The sequence below is a fragment of the Rhineura floridana genome, chromosome 13, assembly GCF_030035675.1.
Source record: "Rhineura floridana isolate rRhiFlo1 chromosome 13, rRhiFlo1.hap2, whole genome shotgun sequence".
Lineage (NCBI taxonomy): Eukaryota > Metazoa > Chordata > Lepidosauria > Squamata > Rhineuridae > Rhineura > Rhineura floridana.
The window spans coordinates 10,243,527-10,265,625 of record NC_084492.1 but is presented as its reverse complement, the minus strand read 5'-3'; the positions used below and the strand labels follow the sequence as shown (position 1 = coordinate 10,265,625).

Here is a 22,099-nt window from a genome sequence, read left to right as displayed (position 1 = left end):
CATGCGTGCACAGTGTGCTGATGCGGCAACCTGGGAAGTGGTGTGGCCAGCCTGTGCTACTGGCAGCAGGGGTGTGGCCTGGGAGGGTGGCTCCTGCTCCACAATCTGTGCCAACATCAGGTTGCAGGGCATACGCTCAATGCTATCATGGATCTCAGAGTGGGAGCTACATCCACCCAGCCCAACAGCAGGGCCCCCGGTCAGCTGCAAGGATCCTCAGCCAGTGCCCAGCCTGGCCACCTGCTGGTGCTGGGCCTGTTTATACTCAAACATTAGCAGAGAAGAGCCCAGTGTTCTCTACCCCAGTTTGAGCCTTGACATTCTTTTGATGACCCAAAGAGGGCTGCATCCACAACACAGGCGCATGAGTTCCAAAACTGTTTAGCAGGAGATAGCTTTTTTAAAAAAAATCACAGCCATGAACTTATTTCTTAGAAACCAGATCAGCCCATACCCAAATGGAAATTCTTTAGAAGGACTTTGACATCCAGGCTCAGGCCCATTTCTCATTTTTGATGATTTACTAAAGCTGCTATCATGGTTTGTCATGAATGTACTTTTGTATTTACCTACCTTGGATATCTGGAAAGGTTACCAAGTAGAGCAAACCCCATTGAATTGTTCTTGCTGTTGTCTCCGATCCAGCAGCGAACAGATCAAACATAACAATAAACATGTTCTCTTCTTCAAAACTTGATCCTTTATTCTCTGGCTTGTGTTCATTTTTAAAAAAGGAAAGGACAGAAAGGAAAACTGGAAACATCATTTTACAGTCCACCATTCCCAACAGCCGTGTTGTAAGGCCTACTGAAGGACACAAAGAATCACTGGAAAAGTTGGTGTGAAGCTGCGAAGTTTTTGAAAATGCATAAGCAGAAATATATATATATACCATTCGGACATCTCTTAATTATTTGAAGGAAAGAAAGAAAAGAAGTTTATGGAGGAAAGTGAATTCCTTTTACTGCCCCTTCATCAAACACCTCTGGACACATTTGTCCGCAATTTGGCATGCTTAATCCATTCCAGAGGAGCTCCTGTGCCTGTGAATTTCATCCACTTTGGCCAAAAGGGGAACACATTATAGCCCAGGGGCGTCACTACCGGGGTGCGGGGGATGCAGATCGCACCCAGGTGACACCATGAGGGGGGTGACACCGAGAGCCACCCTGCCCCATGCTGTTGCCCAGCAAAGGAGCCGAGAAGCGCGCCAGGTCCTCCTCGGAGGCACGCAGGGTGGCGGGCAAGACCAGGAGCAGCGTCGGCAGGGCGAGGGAGGTGCGCTGGCGTTCCCAAGCCTGCTTCTCTGGCTGGGTGCCCCTCTGGCGTGCGCCCTCCCAGGAGCATGGTTGGGGGTGGCTGGCCTTGCGTATATGCATGCACTCAGCACAAGATTTGGGGGCTCACCAAGGGACCCCGGGGCCCGGTCCAGTGCGTGCCGAAAGCAAGCGCCCGCTCGCTGGTGGTGAAGCCTGGACGGGCCTTCCACCATCAGCCTGGAGCGTGTGGTGAGTGCATGTGTGAGACCAGCCACCCCTGTCCATGCCCCTGGGAGGGCGCGCGCTGGAGGTCCGCACCCCCCCCGCACTCCCGCTAGTGACGCCGCTGTTATAGCCATCTTTTGGTTCCTCATTGAAGTGCATGGGGAACACCAAGATTCATATTAAACAGAGTGACTCAGAACCCAGAGCACAGTTCAAAGCAGAGAGAGCACAAAGTGACTCAAAAACATATCAGAATTTAAAAACACACACAGAAAGAGATAGCAGGCAAATATTTGGGTCTGTGAATGCCTCTGCTCTGAATCTGCCTTTAGTGACTTTGGGCTGGTTCACACTGGACTGAAATTTTGGATTAAATACGAAGCTTTTCTCATCGTGATAGAGTTTAGCGGTTCACACTTCTTGCCTTATATGAGCCCTCAATCCGCTGTTCTGCATTCACATTGAAGGGAAAGGGTTAATTTTGCAGCTTCCTAATTACCATACCCTCTTAAGGTCAAACTATCTCTTCCTCTGGTTACCTTGGCAACCAAGCACACTCAGTTTGTTCCAGAGTAAGTTTCATTTAAAAAATGAAATAAACAAAGGGAGGAGGAGGGAGTCGGCGTGGACTCACCCAAGCATTGGAGCTAAGCATCTGCAAAGCCCTAGAGATGCGAAGCACAGACAGTTTTTCCTTCACTTTTCGGATTAAAATTGGAATGATTTGCTTCAGATTAAAAGGGGAAAGCAGAGGGACGCCTTCCCTTTGCCTCCTACGTCTTGTGATTGCTGCGAACTAAACAGGTATGCAGGGAGGCTCGATCTCACAATAAACTGCTGTGTAAACGAGCCCTTCCAGGTTCAGTCCAATTATTTTTAATCTAGTGAATGCAAATCAGAAAGTTGAGGAGACCCATATTAAACTCAATTGTGCATTAGTGAAAGTAACATTTGCATTTTATTTGCAGACACAGAAAATAAAAATAAACAAATGCAACCACATGCTATTTGTGCTAGTGGCCTTTTGGTTGCATATAGACCATGGCTTCAAAGCAAAACATGGAAGACAGTGCCCGCTCCAGGTTTTGAGAGTCCTTGCACAAGATGACCTCTTTGAAGGCACCAATCTTCTTGCCACTGTCACCACTCCTGCAAAATCTGGTTCTCAGCTCTTTGGTATCTTACTTCCACTTTGCTTGGGTGGGTGGGTGGGGGGCTGAATTGAGTCCAGCAACAAAGGCGTCTGTTGCTGAAAGTATACATTCCACTTATTTGGGGGGGGTCCTAGTGAGGTATGGAGGAGGCCTTAATGGAGGGTGCTCTTTGTGAGAAGTAGGGAACAAGGCAGCCCAGGTAAGAGATGGGCTGCCCAACCATTGCATTCAATAGCAGCCTATTTTGGCATTAACCTGTTTATAAATTAATTAAACAATAATAAGACCTATACACTGATGTTTTATTTACTGTTTCTTTGCAGATTAGGCCACATCCAGACCATACATTTACTATACTGTGATACCACATCATGGCTTCCCCAAAGAATCCTGAGAACTGTTGTTTATTAAGGGTGCTGAGAGTTGTTAGGGAACCCCTATTCCCCTCCCAGAGCTAAAATTCTTCCTGTAAAGTTCCCTGTAAAGAGAGATTGATTATTAAGTCACTGTTGGAACTGCGGCTTTGTGACTACAACTCTTTTGGGCTACAACCCCCATCATCCCAGGCATGAGTACGGCTGTGCATGAGTCCCAGCATCATACAGCTGTGCCATCTGGGGCTGATAGGAACTGTAGTCCAAAACACGTGAAAGGCACTAGATTGGCAAAAGCTGATTCATTATAATGTACCACAGGGCTATTTGTTGTACCAGCACAAGACACGAGTCCCGTTGCATCACCTATGGGGAAGTGTAAAATTAGGGCACAAAAAGGGAAAGAGGACGGAAATACCTTCTCTATTTCTTCTAAGTATGCATCAATGAAATCTCGGGGTTTTCCGGGATTGAGGTTTGCCTTGTGTTCCTCCAGTTCCCTTCTGAAGAAAGCAAAGATCTTCTCGCTGTTGGAGAATATTGTCCGGTGAGGGAGAGGAAGTCCTCTCACAAGCGGCAGTATATTGTAAAGCTACCAACAAGCAGGGGGTGGGAACACAAAAAAGCGAGTCAATATCCCCAAAGGATCCGTAATCACAATGTGGTGTGCCCTCAAGGACATAAGGGGCACATGTCATTGACTTCAGGGAGATGTCATTGTGGACAGTTACATCCTCCCCTCTCTCGCCCATTTTTACAGGGAGGCCAATTGTCCAAATAGGTCAGGGTAACCAACATGGTGCCCTCCAGATGTTGGACTCCAATTCCCATCAGCCACAGACAGCAAGGCCAATGGTCAAGGATAATGGGGTTTTTTTTTGCAGTGCAGCGACATCTGGAGTGCACTGAGGATGCATACACACCATACCATTAAAGCCCTCAAGCAGAATCTGAGCACAACCCACACTCTCCCCACATGCATTTCCCAGCAGCTGGTATTCAGAAGCATACTGCCTCTAGCTGTGGAGGTAGAACATAGCCATTATGGCTAGCAGCCTTTGACAACCTTATTCTCCATGAATTTATCTAAACCCCTTTTAAAGCCATAGAAGCTGGTGGGCATCACTACCTCTTGCGGGATCACTCCTTTGTGATGTCTTTCCTGGGGAAGGATTCAGGTCCTGGAACACATAGGCTGTGTATAGAGCTCCCTCCAAAGAACCCTAGGAATTGTAATTTGTTAGGGGTGCTGGGAATTATAGCTCTATGATGGTTAAACTACAGTTCTCAGGATTCTTGGGGGGGGGGATGTGCTTTAAATGTATTGTTTGTATGACGCCTGCTGGGTAGAAATAACCAAACTGCATTTTCTATCATCCCAAATTAAGTTTTCTATAATCCTGTTAGTCATACCCATGCCCAGGGCCCGATTATCATAGCCGTGTTCTGATGTATCAGATCTACCACGTTTGTCAGGGAGCTATTGTTGTATTGAAAACGCTTCCCAAATACAAGAGTAGAAATTATATTGCCAACTGCATTGTCAATGAGACAAAAGGGGTCGAAGGGCATACCTGTGGCATAAAACAAGAGAAAAAAAGTCTGTTATTGATTCTCCCTCTGCCATGCATTTTCTCCACAGCCAAGAGTCACACAGTACAAGTCTAGCCTGCTTTGAAAGGGTGCCTACACTTTCTCGATCGCACCACAGCTTTTGGTTACACCTGTTATATATTTTGGAAAGTTGTTTGCCTCTTCGCTGTGCATTTGGACATCTCTTTAGATACCGCAAACACATTTTGCAGGATGGTTCCTGAGATCAAGGAGCAGGTTTTCATCTACGACTGGATACAGCTGGATGCCATTTTGAATCAAGAGGGTGGACTGAACCTTTCAAAGCTGCACTGATCTTTTGGGTTTCTTAGAATGCCAGGTATGAGGCTACTAGTCTTCAGTGAGCCAGGAAGCGGAGAATGGACTTGGATAATCCCATCTGGTTTAGAATACTGCTCTTCCACCTTGGGTCCCCAGATGTTGTTGGACTACAGCTCCCATTATCCTTGACCATTGGCTAAATTGTGCTCTAGTTTAGGGTTCTAGCCAGTGAAGGCTGGTCCATTTGGGGAGAGGGAGCACTGCCCCACCAACCTCAGTCTGCCCTTAGCCAGCCCCTATCTGCCTGTCTTCTTTCTGACAAGCAGTCCAGGGGTTGTCACTGGGTGTCAGCTTTCTCCTCTTTAATCTCAATGTTGCTTTTGTAAAACTCATCAATGATGAGGAGGGGGAGAAAACCAGAATTAGTTGCCTCTGCTTTGTCATTGGCTCCACCTCTGCCCATCATTGGCTCTGGCTTCATTCATCATTGGCCCCCCTGTTTTCTGCCCTACCAATCCCAACAGGCACAGCCCATCACTGGTTGTAGTCAGCCTGGTACGGGAGCCTTGAAGCTCATAGAGGAAGTGGAGGTTTTTTGGGGGGGCACTCCTTTTTTGCCTCCAGCTTCCAGGGGGTTGGACTGAATTGCCTTACAAGCCCCTTCCAGCTCTACTATTCTAAGGCTGTGGGCACAGCAGTCAGTTCAAAAGCAGCCACAATGTTTGTTCTGGCTGCATTTTGAAGTGACTCTGCCCTCTGCTGGCCACACCTTCCTTCCCCGCCACTGACTTCAGATCTTTTGTGACTGCCCACAGCATAGTGTTGAGCCAATCACTATCTCTGCCTGAGCCTGCAGCAAAGTGTGTCTATTGGCCACACCTGGAATACAAATGGGTTGATCTACCAATCAGTTGTGAAATCCCTCTGAAGCTATTTTTTTTAAAAAATGCACTCAAGTAAATCTGATGAGGCTTTAAGAGTAAAAAGGGGCAGAGTTTGACTAGTGTCGTGTGCCCCTCTTTTTAGAAAAGAGGTAGAGATGCACTGGAATTGGCACAACAGTAAGTGTGTCTCTACCCTATGATTCTGTGATTCCTGAAACTTCTCCTACAGTGCAATACAATGATGAAGGAATGCAGCTTACTGCTCTAACCACCTAGTCCAAGATGGAGTAGCTCCTGAACCAGTCAGAAAATCTCCAGTGGATGACACTTTGAGGATGCACTGGTGGAGAACAAGAATGGAAGGATCTGTCAGTTTTGGTTCTCTCAGTTTCCCATTTTTCCAATTTTAATTTATTTAATTTATTTATTTTATTTAATTTAATTGATTTAATTTAATTTATATACCGCCCTAAGCCCGAGGGCTCTCTGGGCGGTGTATATAACAATAAAACAATCAGAAAATATATAAATACAATAATACAATGGAATCAAATCAAACAGACGTAAACAAAAATCAAAGCAGCAGCGAAATACATCAGTAAATATTAATAGTACACATTAAAATGCCTGGGAATATAAAAAGGTTTTCACCTGGCGCCGAAAAGATAGCAGCGTCGGCGCCAGGCGCACCTCATCAGGAAGACCATTCCACAGTTCGGGGGCCACAACCGAAAAGGCCCTATTTCTAGTCACCATCCTCCGAGCTTCTCGATGGGATGGTACTCGGAGGAGGGCCTTAGATGTTGAGCGCAGTGTACGGGTAGTTTCATATTGGGAGAGGCGCTCCACCAGGTATTGTGGTCCCATGCCGTGTAAGGCTTTATAGGTCAAAACCAGCACTTTGAATTTAGCCCGGAAACAAATAGGAAGCCAGTGCAGACGGGCCAGAACAGGTGTTATATGAGCGGACCTTCTGGTCCGCGTCAACAATCTGGCCGCTGCATTCTGGACTAACTGTAGTTTCCGAACTGTAGAGCGCATTGCAGTAGTCCAATCTAGAAGTTACCAGAGCATGAACAACTGAGGCGAGGTCATCACTGTCCAGATAGGGACGTAGCTGGGCTACCAATCGAAGGTGGTAGAAAGCATTCCGTGCCACTGAGGCTACCTGAGCCTCAAGAGACAGGGAAGGGTCGAAAAGAACTCCCAAGCTACGAACCTGTTCTTTCAAGGGGAGTGTAACCCCATCCAGAACAGGGTGAACATCCACCATCTGGGCAGAGAAGGCACTCACTAACAGCGTCTCGGTCTTGTCTGGATTAAGCTTCAGTCTGTTAGGTCCCATCCAATCCATTATCGCGGCCAGGCAACGGTTTAGTACGTTAACAGCCTCACCTGAGGAAGATGAAAAGGAGAAATAAAGTTGCGTGTCATCAGCATACTGGTGACAACGCACTCCAAAACTCCTGATGACCGCACCCAGCGGCTTCATATAGATGTTAAAAAGCATGGGGGACAGTACCGATCCCTGTGGGACTCCACAATGGAGAGTCCAGGGTGTCGAGCAGTGTTCCCCAAGCCCTACCTTCTGTTGACGACCCACCAAGTAGGAGCGGAGCCAATGCCAAGCATTACCCCCAACTCCCAACTCCGTGAGTCTTCCCAGAAGGATACCATGGTCGATGGTATCAAAAGCAGCTGAGAGATGAAGGAGAATCAACAGGGTCACACTCCCCTTGTCCCTCTCCCGACAAAGGTCATTGTACCAAGGCTGTTTCGGTACCAAACCCATTAAATTCAGTTCTCTACATTTCTGCAGCAATCTGTGAATTTTTTTAAAATCCTCATGAGAATTAATCAGCATTTCAGTGCAAATTTCTCCTAATAAACACATTTTTGTACGTTTTAACTAATGTCCTCATTGTTGAAAGCAATTTCTTGTCATATAATGTCACATCATTTTATATGCCATTTTTGCTAATATATTTATTGCTGTGCACACTTTCCCCTAATCTATGCATTTTTGTAAACACTGAATGGCGAACTGTATCGAAAAATTCAGGAAAGTGCAAATTTCGAAGGATGGCTGTGCTTCGGTCCTCATATTGTTTTAGAAAGTGTGAATTTGATAGATTCAGCTTACAATGTAAACTGAATTAAATTTCTTCCCCTTCCCTAGCAGAGAAGTATGGCTCATCCCATACCATTGCCAGCTAGAGTGTCCTTGCATCTGAGTTGTATGGCACCTGTGCATTCTAATCTCCCAGCACCCTGGTAAACAAGGGGGCTAACTAAGCACCATTTTATAAAAGAGAAAGGAATAACAATGTTAGGTTTCCCATCCATCCCTTCCCCTGTGGTGCTTACTAGTGATGGGCTCCTTTTCTGCAATAATTGGATTTGCCATCGGATTAATTATTATTTCTAATATTCTCTATCTTTGCGGAGAGAATTTTGAAGTAGCAACTCTCCAAGCCTGGTTTCCGATTCATACTTCTTTTTTTTCCAATTCTTTTTTTAAAAATTCACTTTGAAATCGATAGTGTGGGTGATACTTGTATTGATCTACTTTCTACATGAACTCTTCAAATGTGTATTCCCTTTCACTGATGTCAATGAAGTGTTGATTGTAACTGACAGACAGAAAGCAGCAGGGAGAATGATGCCTTGATTGTAGCAGCAGGGGGGGAAGACACTGACTTGATTATCTTCCTTAATCTGTCTGCACTGCAGTGCACTTGAAAAGGAATGTAAACAGGGAATCATTACAGAGTTCAGAGTAAAGATTGATACCAGTGGAGACTCGTGAATAAATAGAAATTATAATATTGATAATTCTCTGCAAAGATATATATGAGATCGAAAAAATGAAAAGATATTGGAGGAAAAAGGAATCAGATTGTTAACAACCACTGGGGGCCACACATAAAGAAACGTAAATAAGGAGACGATTCCATCCCTATTGCTTACTCAAGTTTTCTGTAAATGCTTGACTCAAATAGGTAGCCTCTTCCAGGATCCTTTCCTCCAGTGATCTCTTGCCCAGTCCAAAATTCCTGAGAACCATCAGTGAAAACTTTTTTTGTTCCTTCCAAGCTTGGCCATAATGTGCCATGATTATACCTGCAGGAGTGAAAGGCGAAGGATTGCAAGGGGGCATAAAATTATGCTCATCTGTATTTTGCTAATGAGTGGCCAGTTTCCAAATCTGCTTGCCAAAGAATTTGGAAAGGATTTAGAAACAAGGGAAATCCCCATCTTCCTGGGCCCTAAGGGAGAGGCTGTAGTGAGGGGAAGGGCTCAGTGGCAGAGCATCTGCTTTGCCTGAAGAAGGTCCCAGGTTCAATCTCCAGCATCTCCAGGTAGGGCTGGGAGAGAACCCTGTCTGAAATCCTGGAGAGTTGCTGCCAGTCAGTGTGGATAATACTGAGCTTAATGGACCAATGGTCTGACTCACTATATGGCAGCTTCCTGTGCTGCTGTGTTCCTAGTGCATTTCATTATGTCCCCTCTACCCGGGATCCTGGAAGGGAGATGGATACTAGGATAACATATTGGGTAACTGCAATGGACAGGCTTTATAGATTCTGCTTCCTTTGCTGAGAAATGCCCTTTGTGTAATTTACACAGGAGTAGCACTGAGCACTTTCACATTTTAATACCTTCTTAGACTGAACGCATGGGAATTCAAACCTATGGCATCTTAAAATGAAGATGCCTAGATATTAAGTAGACAGGACAGGTGAGATTGTCTAAGGCTCTCAACATACTAGTTGCCAGATCAAAGCATTTCCATTGACCACACCTGCAGGGGGAACAGATTTATCTGCCAATCAGTTGCAAAATATCTTTGAAGCTGAATTTTAAAAATAAACACTCACTCAAGTGGCTCCCGCTAGGATTTACAATAAAAAGCGGTGGGGTTTGCCTAGTGTTGTGTTTTCAGAAAAGAGAGGTGGAGACACATTGGAACTGGCAGAATAGTAAGCAGTTTCTACCCTAAGTCATGTGTTCACAAATTGTGGTCCATAGACCACCAGTGGTCCACAAGCTTCATTCAAGAGGTCCCTGATGCCGCTGTGTATTTAAGAACATAAGAACATAAGAAGAGCCTGCTGGATCAGGCCAGTGGCCCATCTAGTCCAGCATCCTGTTCTCACAGTGGCCAACCAGGTGCCTGGGGGAAGCCCGCAAGCAGGACCTGAGTGCAAGAACACTCTCCCCTCCTGAGGCTTCCGGCAACTGGTTTTCTGAAGCATGCTGCCTCTGACTAGGGTGGCAGAGCACAGCCATCATGGCTAGTAGCCATTGATAGCCCTGTCCTCCATGAATTTGTCTAATCTTCCTTTAAAGCCATCCAAGCTGGTGGCCATTACTGCATCCTGTGGGAGCAAATTCCATAGTTTAACTATGCACTGAGTAAAGAAGTACTTCCTTTTGTCTGTCCTGAATCTTCCAACATTCAGCTTCTTTGAATGTCCACGAGTTCTAGTATTATGAGAGAGGGAGAAGAACTTTTCTCTATCCACTTTCTCAATGCCATGCATAATTTTATACACTTCTATCATGTCTCCTCTGACCCGTCTTTTCTCTAAACTAAAAAGCCCCGAATACTGCAACCTTTCCTCGTAAGCGAGTCGCTCCATCCCCTTGATCATTCTGGTTGCCCTCTTCTGAACCCTTTCCAACTCTATAATATCCTTTTTGAGATGAGGCAACCAGAACTGTACACAGTATTCCAAATGCGGCCGCACCATAGATTTATACAACGGCATTATGATATCGGCTGTTTTATTTTCAATACCTTTCCTAATTATCGCTAGCATGGAATTTGCCTTTTTCACAGCTGCCACACACTGGGTCAACATTTTCATCGTGCTGTCCACTACAACCCCGAGGTCTCTCTCCTGGTCGGTCACCGCCAGTTCAGACCCCATGAGCGTATATGTGAAATTAAGATTTTTTGCTCCAATATGCATAATTTTACACTTATTTATATTGAATTGCATTTGCCATTTTTCCGCCCATTCACTCAGTTTGGAGAGGTCTTTTTGGAGCTCTTCGCAATCCCTTTTTGTTTTAACAACCCTGAACAATTTAGTGTCATCAGCAAACTTGGCCACTTCACTGCTCACTCCTAATTCTAGGTCATTAATGAACAAGTTGAAAAGTACAGGTCCCAATACCGATCCTTGAGGGACCCCACTTTCTACAGCCCTCCATTGGGAGAACTGTCCGTTTATTCCTACTCTCTGCTTTCTGCTTCTTAACCAATTCCTTATCCACAAGAGGACCTCTCCTCTTATTCCATGACTGCTAAGCTTCGTCAGAAGTCTTTGGTGAGGTACCTTGTCAAACGCTTTTTGAAAGTCTAAGTACACTATGTCCACTGGATCACCTCTATCTATATGCTTGTTGACACTATCAAAGAATTCTAATAGGTTACTGAGACAGGACTTTCCCTTGCAGAAGCCATGCTGGCTCTGCTTCAGCAAGGCTTGTTCTTCTATGTGCTTAGTTAATCTACCTTTAATAATACTTTCTACCAGTTTTCCAGGGACAGAAGTTAAGCTAACTGGCCTGTAATTTCCGGGATCCCCTCTGGATCCCTTTTTGAATATTGGCGTTACATTTGCCACTTTCCAGTCCTCAGGCACGGAGGAGGACCCGAGGGACAAGTTACATATTTTAGGTAGCAGATCAGCAATTTCACATTTCAGTTCTTTGAGAACTCTCGGGTGGATGCCATACGGGCCCGGTGATTTGTCAGTTTTTATATTGTCCATTAAGCCTAGAACTTCCTCTCTCGTTACCACTATTTGTCTCAGTTCCTCAGAATCCCTTCCTGCAAATGTTAGTTCAGGTTCAGGGATCTGCCCTATATCTTCCACTGTGAGACAGATGCAAAGAATTCATTTAGCTTCTCTGCAATCTTCTTATCGTTGTTTAGTACACCTTGACTCCCTTATCATCCAAGGGTCCAATCGCCTCCCTAGATGGTCTCCTGCTTTGAATGTATTTATAGAATTTTTTGTTGTTGGTTTTTATGTTCTTAGCAATGTGCTCCTCAAATTCTTTTTTAGCATCCCTTATTGTCTTCTTGCATTTCTTTTGCCAGAGTTTGTGTTCTTTTTTATTTTCTTCATTCGGACAAGACTTCTATTTTCTGAAGGAAGACTTTTTGCCTCTAAGAGCTTCCTTGACTTTGCTCGTTAACCATGCTGGCATCTTCTTGGCCATGGCGGTACCTTTTCTGATCTGCGGTATGCACTCCAGTTGAGCTTCTAATATAGTGTTTTTAAACAACTTCCAAGCATTTTCAAGTGATGTGACCCTCTAGACTTTGTTTTTCAGCTTTCTTTTTACCAATCCCCTCATTTTCCTCTTTTGAAGTCAAATGTGACCGTGTTGGATTTTCTTGGCAATTGGCCAGTTACATGTATGTTTAATTTAATAGCACTGTGGTCACTGCTCCCAATCGGTTCAACAACACTTACATCTCGCACCAGGTCCCGGTCCCCACTGAGGATTAAGTCCAAGGTTGCCGTCCCTCTGGTCGGTTCCATGACCAACTGGTCTAGGGAATAGTCATTTAGAATATCTAGAAACTTTGCTTCTTTGTCATGACTGGAACACATATGCAGCCAGTCTATGTCCGGGTAGTTGAAGTCACCCATTACTACCACATTTCCTAGTTTGGATGCTTCCTCAATTTCATATCTCATCTCAAGGTCTCCCTGAGCATTTTGATCAGGGGGACGATAGATCGTTCCCAGTATTAAGTCCCTCCTGGGGCACGGTATCACCACCCACAACGATTCTGTGGAGGAGTCTGCCTCTTTTGGGGTTTCGAGCTTGCTGGATTCAATGCCTTCTTTCACGTATAGAGCGACTCCGCCACCAATACGTCCTTCCCTGTCCTTCCGATATAGTTTATATCCAGGGATAACCGTATCCCACTGGTTTTCTCCATTCCACCAGGTCTCCGTTATGCTCATTATATCAATGCTCTCCTCTAAGACCAAGCACTCCAGTTCTCCCATCTTGGTTCGCAGGCTCCTAGCATTACCGTACAGGCACTTGTAAGCAGTGTCTCTCTTCAAGTGTCTTTGGCACTTGTGGTTAGGCCTGTGGTAATTTTGCTCTTCTGAATTTATATCCTGTGCCCTTGCTCTCACAATGCCTACTTCTAGGCCTACCCCTTTTAAAAATTCATCATTTCTTTGGTTTTTATCCGAGGGGGGAGGTTTATTCCGAACTGGACCTTTCTCAGCTCCTGTCGGGTTTCCCCCCTCAGTCAGTTTAAAAGCTGCTCTGCTACCTTTTTAATTTTAAGTGCTAGCAGTCTGGTTCCATTCTGGTTCAAGTGGAGCCCGTCCCTTTTGTACAGGCCCGGCTTGTCCCAAAATGATCCCCAGTGCCTAACAAATCCAAACCCTTCCACCCGACACCATCGTCTCATCCACGCATTGAGACTGCGAAGCTGGGCCTGTCTGGCTGGTCCTGCGCGTGGAACCGGTAGCATTTCAGAGAAAGCCACCTTGGAGGTCCTGGCTTTCAGCATCCTACCTAGCAACCTAAATTGTGCTTCCAGGACCTCACGGCTGCATTTCCCCATGTCGTTGGTGCCAACGTGCACCACGACCACTGACTCCTCCCCAGCACTGTCTACCAAAGTATCTAAACGGTTTGTGGTTGATGATGGAAGATGTAGCCATCGCATCAAAATCTCATGTTGCCTATTATTTGTTTTTTATTGCTGCTTTTATTTCTTATATTCCACCAAATTCAAACTGTAATACAATAAAATACTACCTATATAAAAAAAGTAGAAATAAAAATACAATTAAAATTCATATAGAATCTAGTGGAATACATTACAATTGCTGCAACAGCCAGAAAAATCATTAAATGACTCCCCAAGACCCTCAGCAATTTTCAAGTGGTCAATGGGGAATAAAAAGTTTGGGAACCACATGAAATATATTAAGAGCAAAGTGTTTGCTCCAGGAAAGGTGCATGTGGCTGGCATGGGGAAACAATCAACATCCATTCAAACAATATTCTGGGTTTCTTAAATTTTGCACGTGCTTGGGATATTGATGCTGATCTAATTTTTTTGCCCATGGAAGAAACTATGGAGGTCCAAACCTTTCTCCATCCTAGATAGCATCTCCCAAGGAAGCCATCATCATCTGGAATTAGAGAAAGGCAAGCTGACATGCCTCAGCCGCCTTGCCGTTATGGAGGGGCAGGTTCCTTGGCAACTATAGTGACGAGGGGTGAGGCTGTCAATTCCCTTGCAGTATTATTAGGGTCATACAACAAAGAAAGAGGCACAATCATTTTAATCAAAGGGAAAATAATTTGTAAATTATATCCAGATACCTTTTTTCTTATGGATGGTGTTTATAAAAGTGTTGTTCGGCCGTCCAGCAAATTCTGTTCCTTTCACCACTAGGACCTCTTTTATCAATGGAAGCCCATGAACAAAGACAATAGGTATTCCTCCTATGTACAAACTGAAGACAGGGCCATATTTTTTGGCAAACTGAAATGAAAGAGCCAGCAGTTAGTATGAGGGGCATTAGCAGAGGTGCTAGAGCAAGTTGTTGCAATTGTGTGATGTGGAAGCATCAAGGAAAAGGCTGAGAGGGATCGGTATCTGCATGAGGATGCAATCAACACCATTATCCAGTTCCCAAAAGCTGATCCAGTTCCCTTCCTGACCAAACACAGACCAAACAATACTCATTCTTTGTGGTCCCGCTGGTGCTAGATGATGCAGTGATGGTCATCACCTTGGATGACTTTAAAAGAGGATTAGACAAATTCATGGAGGATAAGGCTATCAATGGCTACGAGTCACGCAATGGCTATGTGCTACCTCCACTGTCGGAGACAGTATGCCTCTGGATGCCAAGTTGCTGGGAATCACAAGGGGGGCTTCCCATAACAGGTATCTGGTGGGTCACTTTGAGAACAGAGTGCGGGACTAGATGGACCTTTGGCCAGATCCAGCAGTCAGGCTCTTCTTATGTCCTTAGACAGGACTATGCAAAAATGGAGACTGAAAGAACAGGACGCCAGTGTGACCATTTTAAAAAGGATCTCACTGTAGAGCGAAATTGCATGATTTCTAAACTGCTTGTCCAGATATCACAGTATTCTAAGAACCAGCAGTTGCTACTTTTAACCTGGTGCAAATGGGCAGCAGTCTGGCCATTTGACACATCAGTAGGACCAGCTGAGTAGGGCATCAAGGGATCAGGTGCACCTACAAGATAATGAATATCAAGTGGCCTAATTTTAATTATTAATCATGGAATCGGAAGATGGCACCCATGACTAAATTTCCATTTTAGCTTCATGTTTATATATTTATATACCAAAATCTCTACCAGACAATCCTTTCCTTATTCGTTTAAGTATACTTGGTGTTAGTCTTTCATGACTCCAGAAGCCCTCGAAGTTCAAATACACATTTTTGAAACTGATGGACACATTGGATATTATTGTTGTTGTAGTTGTTGTTGTTATGATGATGATGTGAGAACTATGTGCTATGCATAGTTATTCAATGTGATAATCTAGTAAATAAAATAAAATATTAGAGTATTATGATTAACATTGTGATCAAAGTAAATATCCCAGGTCCAAAGCAGTGAACCTTTTTGTCTTCTTTGAATTGGACCAAATTTGTAAATTTAATCATACATTATTTTTTAATTATTTATTTATTTATGTACTGCTTATGTGCCAAAAGGGCATATTCTCCAAGTTTCTTAATCCACCGGCCATCAGATATACTGAAACTTGAACAAGGCTAGAAATGTTACAGTGGTCACTTGAGGAAAGAATCACCTTGTCTGGAAGTTAAGGCTTCTGGTTAAAGATGGGCAAATAAGTCAGTTCAGTTCCTCGTCTTTCCATTTTTTCCCTAAACAAACAAGTAAATAAACACCCCGCTGTGTATGTGTGATGTGCCTTCAAGTCGATTTTGACTTATGGCGACCCGATGAATCAGTGACCTCCAATAGCATCTGCTACAAACCACCCTGTCAGATCTTGTAAGTTCAGGTCTGTGGCTTCCTTTATGGAATCAATCCATCTCTTGTTTGGTCTTCCTCTTTTTCTACTCCCTTCTGTTTTCCCCAGCATTATTGTCTTTTCTAGTGAATCATGTCTTCTCATGATGTGTCCAAAGTATGATAACCTCAGTTTCATCATTTTAGCTTCTAGGGACAGTTCTGGTTTAATTTGTTCTAACACCCAATTATTGGGCTTTTTCGCGGTCCATGGTACCTGCAAAGCTCTCCTCCAACACCACACTTCAAATGAGTTGATTTTTCTTTTATCCCCTTTTTTCACTGTCCAACTTTCACATCCATCCATAGAGATCGGGAATACCATGGTCTGAATGATCCTGACTTAAGTGTTCGGTGATACATCTTTGCATTTGAAGTCCTTTTCTACTCCCAAACTGTGATGCTTGGACCACCAGTGCTCCATGAGCTTTATTCAGGTGGCCTGCGGTATGTCCATGTTAAATATTCATGTTAATTTTTCATTGTATTTTAATTGCTTCTTTTATTTCTTATATTGTGTTTTCTGTATTGCAATTGGAATTCTATGGAATACAAATTGTGATACAATAAAATACAATATTAAAATATACAATTAAAATACAATATAAAAAGATACAATTAAAAAATCCTACAGCATTGTTGAGCCTCTGCTCACCCGCGAGGGCTTGGGAGAGGGAAGACATGAGCTTCAGGCTCCCCAGCTGCCAGGAGGCGCGGAAGATGCGGGAGTGGTGGAGTCTCAACAAGACCTTGGGAGGGAGAGTGAGGTTGAGTTTGGGCCAGTTCCCACGGATGGCGCGATATCCGAAGAAGAGAGTGCACTGCCCCCAGACAGATCAGAGGAGCCATTGGATGTTGCCTCTGAGCGCGCGTTGACTCCCCCTTCACCGAGCGGCTCAAGACAGCCTCCAAGTGCATCTCTGCCACCCGACCTAGAGCCTGTTGCTAAGGTGCTGGTTCTTTCGGATGAGCCTCTGGAGGCACACCCCCCGTCACCCCGCTCTCGACGCCACGAGAAATGGACAGGAGAGAGGTTGGACTTGCGAAGGAGTCAGAGATTACGATCAAAGACTTTTCCTACTTAAGACTGCAGCTTTCTGGTTCAAGCTGCTGAGTCAACTTTCTTCACACGTTGCAGAGCATGTCTAGAGTGTAGTTAGGGAATTCTAGTGAGCTAGCATTCTATGAAGCACACTGCTTTTGATGCATCCATTACTTTAATAAAACAAGATTTAATTGCACCTGCGTCTCAGCCTCATGGATCCCGCTCTGAATGGGACAAGCATCCAGCACCAGCACATTACAATTGCTACAACAGCAGAAAAGTCATTAAGTGGTCCACCAAGACCGTCAGTGATTTTCAGGTAGTCCATGGGGGAAAACATTTGGAAACCACTATCCTAATGCATGCCATTTTTGTATGCAATTTGGCCTAGTATTTCTGCAAGCATTCCCCCCCCTATAATGCAATTTTGTAAATGAAGTTTGCTAAGAGGTGCTTTGTTTGGAGAACTGTGTCACAAAATTCGGAGAAGGGCACATTTCCAAAGATAGCTGTGTTTCGGTCCACTTATTGGTTCCAGAAGTGCAAATTACCGCAGGTTTGCACTAAAATGTGTACTAAAGACAGTTCTCCCTCATCCGACCTTCCAGTGCAGACAGATTCTGAATAATGATCTTGAGTCATATTCATATGTTATATGACTTAACAGGTACTAAAATGGCACCTATTATAACTATACATGGAAAGAAAAAATTTAGTCTCACACAAAAAGGTAAACTCCCGAAACACACCTTCCAGGTATGCCTTTTCTTTGAATCGCACTTCCTCCGGCAGCTGTCTGATTAAACTATGGCAATCAAACCTCCCTTTGTTCTCTGTCAATGATTCTTGATTAGTTCACAGTGAGGGGCTTGAAAGTGAGGGTGGTAAAAAGGACCTTACCTTTTCTAAGTCCTTCAAAGGATTCAATTTATTGAGCTGCAGCACGTTTCCAAGGAACGGCAGAGCCCATGGTCCTGGGGGGAAATTTTTGGGACGGAAACTCTTCCAGAAACCATATAGTAGGAAAGAAATGATCAGCAGCCAGCTGAAAAGTGCCATGGTGGAAGTGAGGGGACAGCTGCTGTGGATTAAACTTTCTACTGTTGTTTATGGTAGTGAGCCAAAGAAGGGGTCAAGAACCGAATTCCTTGTTTGGATGGGAAAACTCCCAAAATGGAGTTGTCTGTGTGGTGGGCAGAAAAGGTTGCACTTACTTAAATTTTGCAAAGCACTTCACCAACCAAACAACATTAAGGGAAAGCGTGCATAAAAATGAATGTATAAGTGAAAATAACACAAAAATGCATTATATGACAAGAAATGTTTTGCAAAACTGTGTACTTTGATCAAAACTGCCTACAAAAAATGTGTTCATTAGCAGAAATTTGCACTGAAATGCTGGAGAATTTTCATGAGGATCTTTTTTAAAAAAATAGTTGAAAATTGCTGCATAAATGTGGAGAACTGAATTTATGATTGGAAAAAATGAGAAACTGAGAGAACTGAAATTCACAGATCTTTCCATCCCGAGCAGTGTCCCATTTGCCCTAATGGACCAGCCTCCACTGCAACAACCCATATTCTCCCAGAAGAACTAACACTATAGCACTCATTCTCCCAAATCCTTCATCCCTTTCCATCCTTCTCTCCCAACTATCTACTTTTAACTGTACTCTCCAGCACACTTACTGTAGTTATTAGGAGACCCCTCACCCCCTCACAGAGCTTCAATTCCCAGACGGGTTTACCAATCAATCCCTCTTCCCAGGGAACTCTGAGAACGGCAGGTCTGTGAGGGGAAGAGAGAGTCTCCTAACAACTCACAGCACCCATAACAAATTACAACTCCCAGGAGTCTTTGTGGGAAGCTATAACTGTTGAAGTGGTATCATAGTGCTTTAAATGTATGGTGCAGATGTGGCCTCAGTTTGGATTCAGGTGGCTACAGCAGCAGTGATTGTGGATCTTAAGTGTACATCTTAGCAACCAGAACATTAAGTGCATTATGAATGGGAAACCAGGTGCTTGCATGAGGTCATAAATGGTGTCTGCTTGGTCAACATTGTGGAGGGCCGGTGTGGAGTGATACATACTGTCTAGATGGCTTGGGACAACATGTACAAGTAGACAAGGGGATGTAGCTCGATAGAGCATCTGCTTTGTATGCTGAAGGACCCAGGTTCAATTCCTAGCATCTCCCTGTAGAGCTGAGAAAGACCAGCGGAAACCCTGAAGAGCCATTACCAATCTGTCTTGACAATGCTGAGTAATATGGACTGATGTTCTAACTCAAGATAAAGGGACTTTGGAGGGAAACCAAAATATAAGCACAATAAATGTGTATAAAAATGGCTTGGTATGAGATGGTCTCTACTCTTTAATTAAAATAGGTCAGTCGACTGTGCCACATAACTAAGCAACCAGGAAACCCTGTCAACAGGGCTTTTAAAACTGTAGATTCAGCACATTGCATTCAAAAACTGCTGGCAAAATCCTGCCATTTCCAATCTTTTATTGTTATTTTTAAAATCAGAACATTTCCTAGCTCTAAGAGCTGCAGTGAAATATGGCACAGCAAAAAAGAAGGATGCTGAAAGGAGAAATGGTAAGCAAAACTTAACCCAATGCTTATGTATTTTATTCAAAATGTCTCCATTTCCATGCACTCCCCACTTTCCCAATGGTAAGAAATTCCAGGGGGTAATGATGCCAGGATTTGGCTTACTTTTGGAGGAGAGATCACTGAAGGGTTATGGTGTTTTGCAATGTTTGATTCATTTTTAAGTGGAAGCAATGGAGGCTCTCCATTAGAGTGAATGGGGCACCTCCCCACCAGTCTCAACCAGCTCTCACTTGCTTGCCTTCTTGCTTATAACCAACCTAAGGAACAGTAGTGTAGTGGTGAATTCAGAAGTGCACGGACCCTTCATGATAGTCACGCCATACACCCCTCACAACCACGCCCCTTTTCCCCCTTTCCCTCATCTCCCTGTTATCTCACAAGTCCATACTCCACTACAACAGACGTCCCTAGCAGCCAACAAGTATAAAAGCAGAGGCTGTTAGCTACTGAGAAGAGTCTTCTCATTGGCTGACTCACCTCCTTTCACTCTCATTGGCTCCAATCAGCATAAAAGAACAAGGACTTTCCTCAGTGGCTAACATGCTCCCCTTTCATGCTGGTTGGCTCATACATAGGAACCTGGCCTAGACACTGCCAAAAAAGTAACTGGTCTACGACCCCGAGCAACCTCAGATGACTACACCTCAGATGACTACATTGCCTGCCAGCTTCCTCCCCAGTGTTGTACCTTTAGAACTCAGCAGAGAGGACGATGAATAAGTTGGCTCCACCTGTCAATGGCTCTGGCTCCGCCTACTGTTGGTCCTAATACACACATTTTTATACACAGGTTTGCCTAATATACATATTTTTGCAAAGCAGTTTTCCTGAATATTCATATTTATATGTTATTTTCACTAACATATGCATTTACATTAACGCTACTACGTGCATTTTGGTACGCGTTGCTTGGCCTCCATTGCAACATTTATTTAGTGGTTAATTGTATTTTATAGAATGTAGATATTTTCCAGTATTTTTTGTACTTGTTTATTTAAGTTGCGCACCATTAAGTATGAGCAGTATATAAATTGTCCACAAATAAATAAATATTCCAGCCAGGCAAAAGCGCTTGAGGGGGGGCTTATGTAAATGTGACCAGAGTCATGCTGGCTGCCCAGGAAGTACTTTGCGTCAGTGTCTCTGACGTTGAAATCTGCTGCTATTGTTTTGCCTAGAAGCAAGGGTTGGATTATCTGGGGGGCAGTGGACAGATCTGGAATTTTGAGAAAGTGTTGTGGCTGTCAGTCACAAAAATGGCTGCTGTGGGGGCATGATAGAACGACTTCAAAGTAGGAGAAGCCAAGCCAATGCAAACAGAAACTGAGCAGGCAGAGTAAAATGTCTCATGTGTGGTGGATTTTTGAGAGGATATTTAGTGAGGCAAGGGATGGGCAAGAATTTCAATTCAGTTTGCATATCAAGCCGAACCTATCATATTGGCACTTTCTGAAACAATATGAAAACTAAAATACAGCCATCCTTCAAAATTCACACTTTTTTGAACTTTGCAATGCAATGGTTTGCCAACCAACCAAATTTACAAAAATGCATGCATTAGGGAAAGCTATTCACAAGATGAATATATTGGTGAAAATAACATGCAAAAATGCATTATATCACAAGAAATGTGTATGTTAGTCAAAACTCCCTACAAAAACGCCAGAGAATTTTCATGAGGATTTTTTTTTTAATTGCAGATTTCCACAGAAACCTGAAGAACTGAATTTAAGATTGGAAAAATGTGAAAGTGGGAGAACCGAAATTATCAGATTGTCCAATCCGTAACAGACCTTTCCCAGGTACTGATGGACACATTGGCACCTACAGACACTAGGGATGGGGTTTGCTCTTTGGTTCTGGTCCATGGTTTGTTTTTCACAACTGGCTTGTGCCAATCCACAACATTTCCCCCCTCCCCATTCTTTTTGCTGTTTCCGATCTGCTTGTAATAGCTAACGAAATCGCTGCAACCCTACCTTCCTGTTCACCTGCTCCCATGGGTGATGCCCTGGTCTCCTCTCGCTTAGACTACTGTAATGCGCTCTATGTGGGGTTACCCTTGAAGACAGTCCGGAAATTACAGCTGATACAGAATGCAGCGGCACGCTTGATTAAGAATAGCCATCACCGTGATCATATCACCCCGGTATTAGTAGATCTACACTGGTTACCAGTTGTCTACCGGGCCCAATTCAAGGTGTTGGTGTTGACCTTTAAAGCCCTATACGGTTCTGGCCCAGTTTATCTGAAGGAGCACCTCCAGCATCACCAATTATGCCGCCTGACAAGATCAGCCACACAAGACCTTCTCTCGGTTCCATCAGCTAAAACAGCTAGGCTGGTGCGGACCAGAGAGAGGGCATTTTCTATTGTGGCCCCCACCCTCTGGAATTCCCTTCCTTTCGAACTTCGCCATACCCCCTCCCTGACAGGTTTCCGCCGGGCCTTGAAGACCTGGCTATTCAGGCAGGCCTATGGGGTCTCCGGGGATGGGTCAGCTTTTAATGTTGTTTAGTTTAATGCTGTTTAATTTTAATTGTTGTATTTTGGGTTTTATATTGTATTTTAT

The 22,099-nt window shown here is 44.1% G+C and overlaps 1 protein-coding gene and 1 long non-coding RNA gene across 4 annotated transcripts in view; one reads left to right on the top strand and one right to left on the bottom strand.

The window, feature by feature from the left end:
* LOC133369108 (cytochrome P450 2J2-like) overlaps window positions 1-17,993 on the bottom strand; it is a 25,313-nt gene extending 7,320 nt beyond the window's left edge. The window contains exons 1-6 of one of the 3 annotated variants that reach the window (XM_061594016.1): window positions 17,805-17,993; window positions 14,160-14,322; window positions 8,742-8,894; window positions 4,426-4,586; window positions 3,431-3,604; window positions 574-712 (exon numbers count right to left, since the gene is read on the bottom strand). In XM_061594016.1, coding sequence (XP_061450000.1) covers window positions 574-712; window positions 3,431-3,604; window positions 4,426-4,586; window positions 8,742-8,894; window positions 14,160-14,322; window positions 17,805-17,963 — 949 coding nt within the window. In that variant the 5' untranslated portion in view covers window positions 17,964-17,993. The remainder of the gene's footprint in view (window positions 1-573; window positions 713-3,430; window positions 3,605-4,425; window positions 4,587-8,741; window positions 8,895-14,159; window positions 14,323-17,804) is intronic. The other 2 variants (XM_061594018.1, XM_061594017.1) reach the window with 2 other exon arrangements.
* Window positions 16,817-22,099, top strand: LOC133369110 (uncharacterized). The gene is made up of 3 exons (XR_009758823.1): window positions 16,817-17,223; window positions 19,438-19,509; window positions 21,228-22,099. It is a non-coding gene; the product is annotated as an uncharacterized LOC133369110 (long non-coding RNA).